The 14,315-nt window shown below is 46.0% G+C and overlaps 1 protein-coding gene across 1 annotated transcript in view; it reads right to left on the bottom strand.

The window, feature by feature from the left end:
• Positions 1–14,315, bottom strand: part of LOC311244887 (actin nucleation-promoting factor WASL-like) — a 69,020-nt gene that overhangs the window by 46,349 nt on the left and 8,356 nt on the right. Inside the window, exons 2-3 of the mRNA XM_084334574.1 lie at positions 5,744–5,878; positions 585–671 (exon numbers count right to left, since the gene is read on the bottom strand). Of these exons, the coding sequence (XP_084190700.1) occupies positions 585–671; positions 5,744–5,878 (222 nt within the window). The remainder of the gene's footprint in view (positions 1–584; positions 672–5,743; positions 5,879–14,315) is intronic.

Raw genomic sequence — 14,315 nt, 5'->3', positions numbered from 1 at the left:
TAACCCATATATAGTAAACAAGTTTCCGGGAATTCCCACGCAAACTATTTCCCCTTTCCAGAGAAACATAATAATGGAAATAGATTTTGGGGGGGAAATATTAAGAACATATTTTAATATTGCATTATGAATATTAAGAAAATACTGCATGTGTGGTTTACTTTTTACACAACTGGTGGGATGCTGGTGGCCATTGGACCAACTGGGAGAGAGCCGAGAGAAGAAGACCCTCATATTGGACGTGTGCCTCGTCACATTTGGGAGGAAGACCACCCGTCTCAATTTCAGGCAAGAAAATAAAAGGCTGTTTTATATCAATAGGCCTAGAGGTGGCGATGGTCTTGTCCACAGCGTAATATAATCACTTTGAAAACATAAAATGACGAGTTCTGACGAATTTCACCTACAATGAAGAATATCGTCACATATCAGCTCCATCACTGTATATAACTATATCCAAATGCGATGGACGAGGAACCCTCAAAACACATGATCAATAAAGGCTTTAAAAACAGACGTTACGTCATCAATAAGGGCTTTAAACTCACATGTTGCATTATTATCAATAAGGGCTTTAAACTCACATCTCCTGCGAACGAGATGAAGTACGGTCTGGAGCTGTTGATGGTGAAGTTGTTATACAGTTCCTGTTCAAACATGGTTTTCCCTTCCTGGAACAGGAGAGAAAAAGAAATGGTCATAACAGACGACTGACTGTTGGCAGTTCAACAGAGAATGGAATGGCTAGAAGGATTTCCTCTGGCTATAAACCAAACCGCTGACAGACAACTGGACACAGAGGGCTTAACTAGAAACAGACCGACACTCAACTACCTTCACTTTTAAACGCAGGTCTCAAAAAGCTTTAAAAAAAAAAAGAAAAAAAAGGCTAACCTTCTTTTACTAGTCTGCACTCTGCTGCCAAGTAATCTACCTTGCCTATATTACTACCTACTATGCCGATATGTCTATACTACTATGCGCTCAAGATTGTAGCACTCAGGTTTACCTTTTTTTTTTTTTTTTTTTATGTCACTCATTCCATAAGGACGTAGAATAAACATTTATAATTTTTTTTTAAATGGTCCATTTGCATGTTCTTGGTATCTGAATCTAGGGACATATATGGATCAGTGTCAGAAATAGTGTGTCTGTTACTAGGCTTGAGTAAATTGTAATGAACCAAAGGAGAATATCAATTCTATTTAAAAAAAAAATAAATCTTTGACTGTAAATAACACCATGCTAAAATTGACCAGACCTGAAAAATCTAAGCAAATGAATAAAGGGAAGATGATTAAACAGAAGGTTTTGTAGATACAGTACTGAATTCTGCCATCTTTTTTATAATGTAAATTTCTCCACCATTTTTCATCATATTGCAACACCGTTTTTTGCAAGACGTTCACAGAAAGGTAGAGAAACTAACTGCGTTCTGTTTTATGGCAATAACGTTCAGGTTTGTGGGAGATAATCCCAAAAAATAAGAGAAATTAAAAAGTAAATCCAGAAGTCAGATGATTGACAGGGGCTGGTGTGAGCTGGGTAGGGTAGTTTTTCGAAATTTGAAAGCCCTGAGTCTCTTCCTTCAAAAGACTACACTCACTTTTGGCTGTGCCACTTCCTCCTGTCAATATGCGCCGGTTTCCGACTCAATGCCCTGAGATTTCTATAATTTTATATTTCACTAATAACAGTTAAAATAATTGGTAAACAAACATAATGCTGAAAATATACACTTTTACTGTATATCTCGGGCTTAAGAGGTTAACCCTGTGAGGCCCAAATTAAAAAGAAATTAGCAACTTCAGAGGCCAGAGGGTGGGACATATAAACACATTTACTATCAAATAGCATTGTGAGGCTGAACAACAGGACCAATTGACTATACATGTGCTTAAAGGGGAACTATCTTATAAATGGCTTTTTTCAGTGTTTACCATTGTTTCTTAGCTATGTGGACTTATATTAATAGGATATATGTCTCTAATTCTCATATTGGCGAATTCTTCCAATTCTCCTCTCACAATATTCACCCTCACTGAACTGAGTCATCTGAAAATGTGCATATCTGTGATGTCAGAGATTTCTCAGCTGCATAATAATGTGGCAGTTGATGTGGCAGTTGGCACCAGGCCACACAGTGGTTGGAGCCCAGCCTCAAAACGGCTTAAGATCTTGAGGTAGAAAAATGCGGTTTTTAGTACTTGATTAGAAATACAAAACAATGCATTTTTTTTTTAAAAACCTAGGTGTTCCATAGACTCACAGGAATTGTGTAAAAGTGCCCAAATAGTGAAAGAAATAGTAAAATAGTTCCCCTTTAACATTTTTTAAATAAACATTATTTTTTTAAATGGCTAAAAGTGATTTTGTAATTTTGCAACCGTGGGTCTCACAGGGTACTTTTAACCCTGTGAGGCCCAAATAAAAAAGACATTAGTAACTTCAGAGGCCAGAGGGTGAGACCTATAAACACATGAAGGGTGCCGTGACTGAAAAAAAAGGTTGAGAAACGCTGGTATATGGTGTGGCTCTTTGTGGTACCACAGTAATTTTTTTGTGGCTCTTAGTCTCTGACTGGTTGGCCACCCCTGGTCTATGGTATAGTATAGGGTTAGCACAGGTGCCATGTACTGTACTTCCGTTACCAAAGATGGACTTGGTGACAACAAGCAAATCACTGTCGTTTGAGAGGTCATGGAAAAATTCGCACATCTTGTATACAAATGGCAAATTCACCCCACAAAGTGGAACGTGGTAACAGCTAACATCATTAGCCAATAACATTTTAGTTTTCTTGTTGACTTTGCTGGGAAGTAGTGATTGACAGACAGATATTTTTTTTTACCCCCGGTCACTTAGCTGATGCTTTTATCCAAAGCGACTTACAAGTTCTGTACAACAAGTCAGCAGGAAGGGTACGACTCTGGCAGCTACGGGTCAGTAACATTGTTCATCAAACAGTGTTGAACCTGAGTGCTACAGTCTGGAGTGCAGAGCAGTAAAGACATAATTAGCATAGTAGGAAGTAATAAAGGCAAGGTAGATAGTAGCAAAGTGGATACTAGTAAAAGACAGTACGAAGGTTAGTCAGCCTTTTCCATAAGCTTTGGTTTCACACGGTTTGCATGCGGAAGAAAAGCCAAAACTCATAGAAAAAGCTATGATTTAAAAAGAAATACCAGTGTACGTGTTAGTGCACTGCAACCCTGCCCAAGCCCGACGGGGCCCTACCCGACGGGTTCGGGCTGGGTAGGGCTTTATTTTTAAATAAATAATTCGGGCTCGGCCGGGCCGGGCACCGCCGCTTTTCTTTTTTTTTCTCATATAACTAGGGTTATAGGATAACCTTCGTTTTCCTTAAGATTCGTTTTCTCTTTTGCGCAAGCTGTCATCAGATAAACATTTGGATGTAATTACCGCAGCGCGCAGGGAGAACTCAGAGGAGAACTCGAGGGAGAACAGTGATGACCCTCAGGTGGATTGATGAACAAATGAACCGGACCGAAGTGGCATTGGTTGTGTTGGAACATTTTAATTTGTTCTTGGATGTATGTAGCCGGTTGGCGAAGTTTTGTTAACGTTGTTCAACGCGTTGCTGACGTCAACAGCGAAGTGGTGAGTCTGATGTTTATTATTTGCTGGGTGCTGCTGCCCTGTTTTGTTGTGCTTTCATTATGTTGCTCTGCTCGAAATCTGATTTCTGTTTTCTGTTTGTTTGTATAGTGACTGAGTAGGCTATTGTGTTGTGTGTGTGTGTGTGTGTGTGTGTGTGTGTGTGTGTGTGTGTGTGTGTGTGTGTCAAAGAAGATTCTATAGCCTTCAATACGTTTTACGAGGCTGTCTAATAAGCGAGCACTGGGACGGCATTCTAATAAGAGCGAAACAGGCTATGTAAATGCTTCTTAGTTTTCAGCGTGATATGCGTTATTTAGGCAGACCTATTGGACATTTTCGTTTTTGTTTATTTATTAAGTTAATATATAAAGTGTTTAGAATATTTAAAAAAAAAATATATATATATATATATATATTGGACTATATAATAGAATTTGCGAATCAGGCTATAGAATGGTTTATTAGTTTTCAGCGTGATATGTGTTATTTAGTTAGACCTATTGGACATTTTGGTTTTTGTTTATTTATTAAGTTCATATAAAACCGTGTTTCGAATATTTAAAACAAATACAAAAAAAAATATTTTAATAATAATAATTTTTTTTCAGGTTTTCACGCGGGCTAGGGTTTAAAATATTATTTACAGTCGGGCTTATTTTCGGGCAGGGCCTGAAGTTCACGGGCTCGGGCACAGGCTTTATTTCAAGGCCCTTGCAGACCACTAGTACGTGTGGACTAGGCCTGAACACATTGGACGCCAAAAACGAGTATACTCGTTATTGCCCGCCATGCGTTGTGCGCCAGAAACGAGTCAACTCGTTTTTGGGATCAATATTTCATTTTTTTCGCCATGGCATTCATAATTCATCCAGCCTCCCTCCGCTGCTGCAGCTGGACCCTGTTCTGATATTGCAACGCCTCAATACCGCCGCCTGGTGGATGATCGGGCGAGTTACACTCCAAGCCAAACCGGAAGTGGCGCTCGGTGCATCTGGGAAATTCCTCCGCCAGAGATATCTTGTAGCGTGGATCTAGATACACACTTGAGTGCATTGGGATCGCTTTCTAAACGCAATAATCAATATAATTTCAGCGTTTATTGCGTCATACAAACGGGAAATGGATCTAGCAGATCGACGTCAAATAATTGGAATATTTTTCCTCCAGTCTCATCGGAGAACGGTAAGAGGAATCTAACGTTATTTTCAGCCCGATTGTTTATTCAATTCACGGCAATCCATCTGCTCAACATATCAACCCATACTAAATAAAGCCGTTACTGACGATCAAGGAATTATAAACGACCCCCCCCCCCCCCCCCTTTCCTTCACGCATGATGAAGCATAATGTATACCGATCATATACATTTGAATTTTTTAATATAGCGTGTATAGGAAAGAAACGCCAATCGATAATCTATCATATGCGTCAGGGCCTATAACTCGCGTTTTTGGAATTACAGCAGAAAACCTTAAAAACATATTTATATTCTCGACGGTATTAACACAACAATGTATGAATGAAAAAATATAACGTTCCCACATCCGGAACGATAGATACCCGATGTTGAATGGGCCATAGTAATGTCGATATAGCTATAATTAGTATAATATTTAAAAAGTTATAGCCCTGCAAAGAAGGTAAACATCTCCATAGGCTTACAGCGCTGGCAGACTGGGCCCAAGGATGGGCATACTGCGTGGCAGACAATGTGTTAAAGGAACACGCCAACATTTTGGGAAATTAGCTTACCGTCTTCTCCAGAGAGAGACAAGAAGATAGATACCAGTTTCCTCTCTGTGCGTTCAGTAGAAAGCTACCTGGCTGCACGTTAGCCTAGCTTAGCACAATGAATGGAAGCGGACAGTGACAGGTAGCCTTCGGGAGTGGTGTTAGTTGGACAATGCCTATAGGCTAACCGGCCATGTCCGCTTCCATTCATTGTGCTAAGCTAGGCTAACACGCAGCCAGATAGCTTTCTACTGAACGCACAGAGAGGAGACTGGTATCTATCTCCTCGTCTCTCTCTGGAGAAGACGGTGAGCTAATTTCCCAAAATGTCGTTCCTTTAAGCCACCAGCGTATCCAGGCGAAGCTGGTTTGGGCGCCCCCTGCTGCTCACCTTGATGTCGAACACCCTGATGAAGTAGGACCTCTGGGGGTTGTCCTTGACCAGACAGGCCACTCCGCAGCAGCGCTTCACCCAGGAGCAGCTCCGGTCGGCCCCGTACACCTGCACCACGGCCGAACACAGCGACTGGAGGGACACAGCGAGAAGGAAGAACGTCTGCTTGTGTTGTAAGTGTTCAGGATACCTGGGTTTAGCCCCGTCTGTAGCACTACAGTCTGTAACACTACAGTGTTGTGTTGTAAGTGTACAGAACACCTAGGTTTAGCCCCATCTGTAACACTACAGTGGTGATGAGTGAGGCTGGGTGTTGGTACCGTCTGTAACACTACAGTGGTGATGAGTGGGGCTGGGTGTTGGTACCGTCTGTAACACTACAGTGGTGATGAGTGGGGCTGGGTGTTGGTACCATCTGTAACACTACAGTGGTGATGAGTGGGGCTGGGTGTTGGTACGGAGGTTTAGCCCCGTCTGTAACACTACAGTGGTGATGAGTGAGGCTGGGTGTTGGTACGGAGGTTTAGCCCCGTCTGTAACACTACAGTGGTGATGAGTGGGGCTGGGTGTTGGTACGGAGGTTTAGCCCCGTCTGTAACACTACAGTGGTGATGAGTGGGGCTGGGTGTTGGTACGGAGGTTTAGCCCCGTCTGTAACACTACAGTGGTGATGAGTGGGGCTGGGTGTTGGTACGGAGGTTTAGCCCCGTCTGTAACACTACAGTGGTGATGAGTGGGGCTGGGTGTTGGTACGGAGGTTTAGCCCCGTCTGTAACACTACAGTGGTGATGAGTGGGGCTGGGTGTTGGTACGGAGGTTTAGCCCCGTCTGTAACACTACAGTGGTGATGAGTGAGGCTGGGTGTTGGTACGGAGGTTTAGCCCCGTCTGTAACACTACAGTGGTGATGAGTGGGGCTGGGTGTTGGTACGGAGGTTTAGCCCCGTCTGTAACACTACAGTGGTGATGAGTGGGGCTGGGTGTTGGTACGGAGGTTTAGCCCCGTCTGTAACACTACAGTGGTGATGAGTGGGGCTGGGTGTTGGTACGGCAGGACGGTAGGTACGCTAGAGGTAACATTTAGCTGACTGCAGGACGGTAGGTACGCTAGAGGTAACATTTAGCTGACTGCAGGACGGTAGGTACGCTAGAGGTAACATTTAGCTGACACTCTGCAGGACGGTAGGTACGCTAGAGGTAACATTTAGCTGACTGCAGGACGGTAGGTACACTAGAGGTAACATTTAGCTGACTGCAGGACGGTAGGTACGCTAGAGGTAACATTTAGCTGACACTCTGCAGGACGGTAGGTACACTAGAGGTAACATTTAGCTGACTGCAGGACGGTAGGTACACTAGAGGTAACATTTAGCTGACTGCAGGACGGTAGGTACGCTAGAGGTAACATTTAGCTGACTGCAGGACGGTAGGTACACTAGAGGTAACATTTAGCTGACACTCTGCAGGACGGTAGGTACACTAGAGGTAACATTTAGCTGACTGCAGGACGGTAGGTACGCTAGAGGTAACATTTAGCTGACTGCAGGACGGTAGGTACGCTAGAGGTAACATTTAGCTGACACTCTGCAGGACGGTAGGTACGCTAGAGGTAACATTTAGCTGACACTCTGCAGGACGGTAGGTACACTAGAGGTAACATTTAGCTGACTGCAGGACGGTAGGTACGCTAGAGGTAACATTTAGCTACACTGCAGGACGGTAGGTACGCTAGAGGTAACATTTAGCTGACTGTAGGACGGTAGGTACGCTAGAGGTAACATTTAGCTGACTGCAGGACGGTAGGTACGCTAGAGGTAACATTTAGCTGACACTCTGCAGGACGGTAGGTACGCTAGAGGTAACATTTAGCTACACTGCAGGACGGTAGGTACGCTAGAGGTAACATTTAGCTGACACTCTGCAGGACGGTAGGTACGCTAGAGGTAACATTTAGCTGACTGCAGGACGGTAGGTACGCTAGAGGTAACATTTAGCTGACTGCAGGACGGTAGGTACGCTAGAGGTAACATTTAGCTGACACTCTGCAGGACGGTAGGTACGCTAGAGGTAACATTTAGCTGACTGCAGGACGGTAGGTACGCTAGAGGTAACATTTAGCTGACTGCAGGACGGTAGGTACGCTAGAGGTAACATTTAGCTGACTGCAGGACGGTAGGTACGCTAGAGGTAACATTTAGCTGACACTCTGCAGGACGGTAGGTACGCTAGAGGTAACATTTAGCTGACTGTAGGTCGGTAGGTACACTAGAGGTAACATTTAGCTGACTGCAGGACGGTAGGTACGCTAGAGGTAACATTTAGCTGACACTCTGCAGGACGGTAGGTACGCTAGAGGTAACATTTAGCTGACACTCTGCAGGACGGTAGGTACGCTAGAGGTAACATTTAGCTGACACTCTGCAGGACGGTAGGTACACTAGAGGTAACATTTAGCTGACACTCTGCAGGACGGTAGGTACACTAGAGGTAACATTTAGCTGACTGCAGGACGGTAGGTACGCTAGAGGTAACATTTAGCTGACTGCAGGACGGTAGGTACGCTAGAGGTAACATTTAGCTGACTGCAGGACGGTAGGTACGCTAGAGGTAACATTTAGCTGACTGTAGGACGGTAGGTACGCTAGAGGTAACATTTAGCTGACACTCTGCAGGACGGTAGGTACACTAGAGGTAACATTTAGCTGACACTCTGCAGGACGGTAGGTACGCTAGAGGTAACATTTAGCTGACTGTAGGACGGTAGGTACGCTAGAGGTAACATTTAGCTGACTGTAGGACGGTAGGTACGCTAGAGGTAACATTTAGCTGACTGCAGGACGGTAGGTACGCTAGAGGCAACATTTAGCTGACTGCAGGACGGTAGGTACGCTAGAGGTAACATTTAGCTGACTGCAGGACGGTAGGTACACTAGAGGTAACATTTAGCTGACTGTAGGACGGTAGGTACGCTAGAGGTAACATTTAGCTGACTGTAGGACGGTAGGTACGCTAGAGGTAACATTTAGCTGACACTCTGCAGGACGGTAGGTACGCTAGAGGTAACATTTAGCTGACACTCTGCAGGACGGTAGGTACGCTAGAGGTAACATTTAGCTGACTGTAGGTCGGTAGGTACACTAGAGGTAACATTTAGCTGACTGTAGGACGGTAGGTACGCTAGAGGTAACATTTAGCTGACTGCAGGACGGTAGGTACGCTAGAGGTAACATTTAGCTGACACTCTGCAGGACGGTAGGTACGCTAGAGGTAACATTTAGCTGACTGCAGGACGGTAGGTACGCTAGAGGTAACATTTAGCTGACTGCAGGACGGTAGGTACACTAGAGGTAACATTTAGCTGACTGCAGGACGGTAGGTACGCTAGAGGTAACATTTAGCTGACTGCAGGACGGTAGGTACGCTAGAGGTAACATTTAGCTGACTGCAGGACGGTAGGTACGCTAGAGGTAACATTTAGCTGACTGCAGGACGGTAGGTACGCTAGAGGTAACATTTAGCTGACTGCAGGACGGTAGGTACGCTAGAGGTAACATTTAGCTGACACTCTGCAGGACGGTAGGTACGCTAGAGGTAACATTTAGCTGACTGCAGGACGGTAGGTACGCTAGAGGTAACATTTAGCTGACTGCAGGACGGTAGGTACGCTAGAGGTAACATTTAGCTGACTGCAGGACGGTAGGTACACTAGAGGTAACATTTAGCTGACACTCTGCAGGACGGTAGGTACGCTAGAGGTAACATTTAGCTGACTGCAGGACGGTAGGTACGCTAGAGGTAACATTTAGCTGACTGTAGGACGGTAGGTACGCTAGAGGTAACATTTAGCTGACTGCAGGACGGTAGGTACGCTAGAGGTAACATTTAGCTGACTGCAGGACGGTAGGTACGCTAGAGGTAACATTTAGCTGACTGTAGGACGGTAGGTACGCTAGAGGTAACATTTAGCTGACACTCTGCAGGACGGTAGGTACGCTAGAGGTAACATTTAGCTGACTGTAGGACGGTAGGTACGCTAGAGGTAACATTTAGCTGACTGCAGGACGGTAGGTACGCTAGAGGTAACATTTAGCTGACACTCTGCAGGACGGTAGGTACGCTAGAGGTAACATTTAGCTGACTGTAGGACGGTAGGTACGCTAGAGGTAACATTTAGCTGACTGCAGGACGGTAGGTACGCTAGAGGTAACATTTAGCTGACTGCAGGACGGTAGGTACACTAGAGGTAACATTTAGCTGACTGCAGGACGGTAGGTACGCTAGAGGTAACATTTAGCTGACACTCTGCAGGACGGTAGGTACGCTAGAGGTAACATTTAGCTGACTGCAGGACGGTAGGTACGCTAGAGGTAACATTTAGCTGACTGCAGGACGGTAGGTACACTAGAGGTAACATTTAGCTGACTGCAGGACGGTAGGTACGCTAGAGGTAACATTTAGCTGACTGCAGGACGGTAGGTACGCTAGAGGTAACATTTAGCTGACTGCAGGACGGTAGGTACGCTAGAGGTAACATTTAGCTGACTGTAGGACGGTAGGTACGCTAGAGGTAACATTTAGCTGACTGCAGGACGGTAGGTACGCTAGAGGTAACATTTAGCTGACTGCAGGACGGTAGGTACGCTAGAGGTAACATTTAGCTGACACTCTGCAGGACGGTAGGTACGCTAGAGGTAACATTTAGCTGACTGTAGGTCGGTAGGTACACTAGAGGTAACATTTAGCTGACTGTAGGACGGTAGGTACGCTAGAGGTAACATTTAGCTGACACTCTGCAGGACGGTAGGTACGCTAGAGGTAACATTTAGCTGACACTCTGCAGGACGGTAGGTACGCTAGAGGTAACATTTAGCTGACACTCTGCAGGACGGTAGGTACGCTAGAGGTAACATTTAGCTGACACTCTGCAGGACGGTAGGTACGCTAGAGGTAACATTTAGCTGACTGTAGGACGGTAGGTACGCTAGAGGTAACATTTAGCTGACTGCAGGACGGTAGGTACGCTAGAGGTAACATTTAGCTGACTGCAGGACGGTAGGTACGCTAGAGGTAACATTTAGCTGACTGCAGGACGGTAGGTACGCTAGAGGTAACATTTAGCTGACTGCAGGACGGTAGGTACGCTAGAGGTAACATTTAGCTGACTGCAGGACGGTAGGTACGCTAGAGGTAACATTTAGCTGACTGCAGGACGGTAGGTACGCTAGAGGTAACATTTAGCTGACTGCAGGACGGTAGGTACGCTAGAGGTAACATTTAGCTGACTGCAGGACGGTAGGTACACTAGAGGTAACATTTAGCTGACACTCTGCAGGACGGTAGGTACACTAGAGGTAACATTTAGCTGACTGCAGGACGGTAGGTACGCTAGAGGTAACATTTAGCTGACTGCAGGACGGTAGGTACGCTAGAGGTAACATTTAGCTGACACTCTGCAGGACGGTAGGTACGCTAGAGGTAACATTTAGCTGACTGCAGGACGGTAGGTACGCTAGAGGTAACATTTAGCTGACTGCAGGACGGTAGGTACGCTAGAGGTAACATTTAGCTGACTGCAGGACGGTAGGTACGCTAGAGGTAACATTTAGCTGACTGCAGGACGGTAGGTACGCTAGAGGTAACATTTAGCTGACTGCAGGACGGTAGGTACGCTAGAGGTAACATTTAGCTGACTGCAGGACGGTAGGTACGCTAGAGGTAACATTTAGCTGACTGCAGGACGGTAGGTACGCTAGAGGTAACATTTAGCTGACACTCTGCAGGACGGTAGGTACGCTAGAGGTAACATTTAGCTGACTGCAGGACGGTAGGTACGCTAGAGGTAACATTTAGCTGACTGCAGGACGGTAGGTACGCTAGAGGTAACATTTAGCTGACACTCTGCAGGACGGTAGGTACGCTAGAGGTAACATTTAGCTGACTGCAGGACGGTAGGTACGCTAGAGGTAACATTTAGCTGACTGCAGGACGGTAGGTACGCTAGAGGTAACATTTAGCTGACTGTAGGACGGTAGGTACGCTAGAGGTAACATTTAGCTGACTGCAGGACGGTAGGTACACTAGAGGTAACATTTAGCTGACTGCAGGACGGTAGGTACGCTAGAGGTAACATTTAGCTGACTGCAGGACGGTAGGTACGCTAGAGGTACATTTAGCTGACTGCAGGACGGTAGGTACGCTAGAGGTAACATTTAGCTGACTGCAGGACGGTAGGTACACTAGAGGTAACATTTAGCTGACTGCAGGACGGTAGGTACGCTAGAGGTAACATTTAGCTGACTGCAGGACGGTAGGTACGCTAGAGGTAACATTTAGCTGACTGCAGGACGGTAGGTACGCTAGAGGTAACATTTAGCTGACTGCAGGACGGTAGGTACGCTAGAGGTAACATTTAGCTGACTGCAGGACGGTAGGTACACTAGAGGTAACATTTAGCTGACTGCAGGACGGTAGGTACACTAGAGGTAACATTTAGCTGACTGCAGGACGGTAGGTACGCTAGAGGTAACATTTAGCTGACTGCAGGACGGTAGGTACGCTAGAGGTAACATTTAGCTGACTGTAGGACGGTAGGTACACTAGAGGTAACATTTAGCTGACTGCAGGACGGTAGGTACGCTAGAGGTAACATTTAGCTGACTGCAGGACGGTAGGTACGCTAGAGGTAACATTTAGCTGACTGTAGGACGGTAGGTACACTAGAGGTAACATTTAGCTGACTGTAGGACGGTAGGTACACTAGAGGTAACATTTAGCTGACTGTAGGACGGTAGGTACGCTAGAGGTAACATTTAGCTGACACTCTGCAGGACGGTAGGTACGCTAGAGGTAACATTTAGCTGACTGCAGGACGGTAGGTACGCTAGAGGTAACATTTAGCTGACACTCTGCAGGACGGTAGGTACGCTAGAGGTAACATTTAGCTGACTGCAGGACGGTAGGTACGCTAGAGGTAACATTTAGCTGACTGCAGGACGGTAGGTACGCTAGAGGTAACATTTAGCTGACTGCAGGACGGTAGGTACGCTAGAGGTAACATTTAGCTGACTGCAGGACGGTAGGTACGCTAGAGGTAACATTTAGCTGACTGCAGGACGGTAGGTACGCTAGAGGTAACATTTAGCTGACTGCAGGACGGTAGGTACGCTAGAGGTAACATTTAGCTGACTGCAGGACGGTAGGTACACTAGAGGTAACATTTAGCTGACTGCAGGACGGTAGGTACGCTAGAGGTAACATTTAGCTGACTGCAGGACGGTAGGTACACTAGAGGTAACATTTAGCTGACTGCAGGACGGTAGGTACGCTAGAGGTAACATTTAGCTGACACCCTGCAGGACGGTAGGTACACTAGAGGTAACATTTAGCTGACTGCAGGACGGTAGGTACACTAGAGGTAACATTTAGCTGACTGCAGGACGGTAGGTACGCTAGAGGTAACATTTAGCTGACTGCAGGACGGTAGGTACGCTAGAGGTAACATTTAGCTGACTGCAGGACGGTAGGTACGCTAGAGGTAACATTTAGCTGACTGCAGGACGGTAGGTACGCTAGAGGTAACATTTAGCTGACTGCAGGACGGTAGGTACGCTAGAGGTAACATTTAGCTGACTGCAGGACGGTAGGTACGCTAGAGGTAACATTTAGCTGACACTCTGCAGGACGGTAGGTACACTAGAGGTAACATTTAGCTGACTGCAGGACGGTAGGTACGCTAGAGGTAACATTTAGCTGACACTCTGCAGGACGGTAGGTACGCTAGAGGTAACATTTAGCTGACTGTAGGACGGTAGGTACGCTAGAGGTAACATTTAGCTGACACTCTGCAGGACGGTAGGTACGCTAGAGGTAACATTTAGCTGACTGCAGGACGGTAGGTACGCTAGAGGTAACATTTAGCTGACACTCTGCAGGACGGTAGGTACGCTAGAGGTAACATTTAGCTGACTGCAGGACGGTAGGTACGCTAGAGGTAACATTTAGCTGACTGTAGGATGGTAGGTACACTAGAGGTAACATTTAGCTGACTGCAGGACGGTAGGTACGCTAGAGGTAACATTTAGCTGACTGCAGGACGGTAGGTACACTAGAGGTAACATTTAGCTGACTGCAGGACGGTAGGTACGCTAGAGGTAACATTTAGCTGACACTCTGCAGGACGGTAGGTACACTAGAGGTAACATTTAGCTGACTGCAGGACGGTAGGTACGCTAGAGGTAACATTTAGCTGACTGCAGGACGGTAGGTACGCTAGAGGTAACATTTAGCTGACTGCAGGACGGTAGGTACGCTAGAGGTAACATTTAGCTGACTGTAGGACGGTAGGTACGCTAGAGGTAACATTTAGCTGACTGCAGGACGGTAGGTACGCTAGAGGTAACATTTAGCTGACTGCAGGACGGTAGGTACGCTAGAGGTAACATTTAGCTGACTGCAGGACGGTAGGTACGCTAGAGGTAACATTTAGCTGACTGCAGGACGGTAGGTACGCTAGAGGTAACATTTAGCTGACACTCTGCAGGACGGTAGGTACACTAGAGGTAACATTTAGC

The sequence above is a fragment of the Notolepis coatsorum genome, assembly GCF_963971535.1.
Source record: "Notolepis coatsorum genome assembly, chromosome: 18".
In the NCBI taxonomy this organism is placed as follows: domain Eukaryota; kingdom Metazoa; phylum Chordata; class Actinopteri; order Aulopiformes; family Paralepididae; genus Notolepis; species Notolepis coatsorum.
The sequence above is the reverse complement of the archived record's forward strand: the minus strand, read 5'-3'. Positions and strand labels throughout refer to the sequence as shown.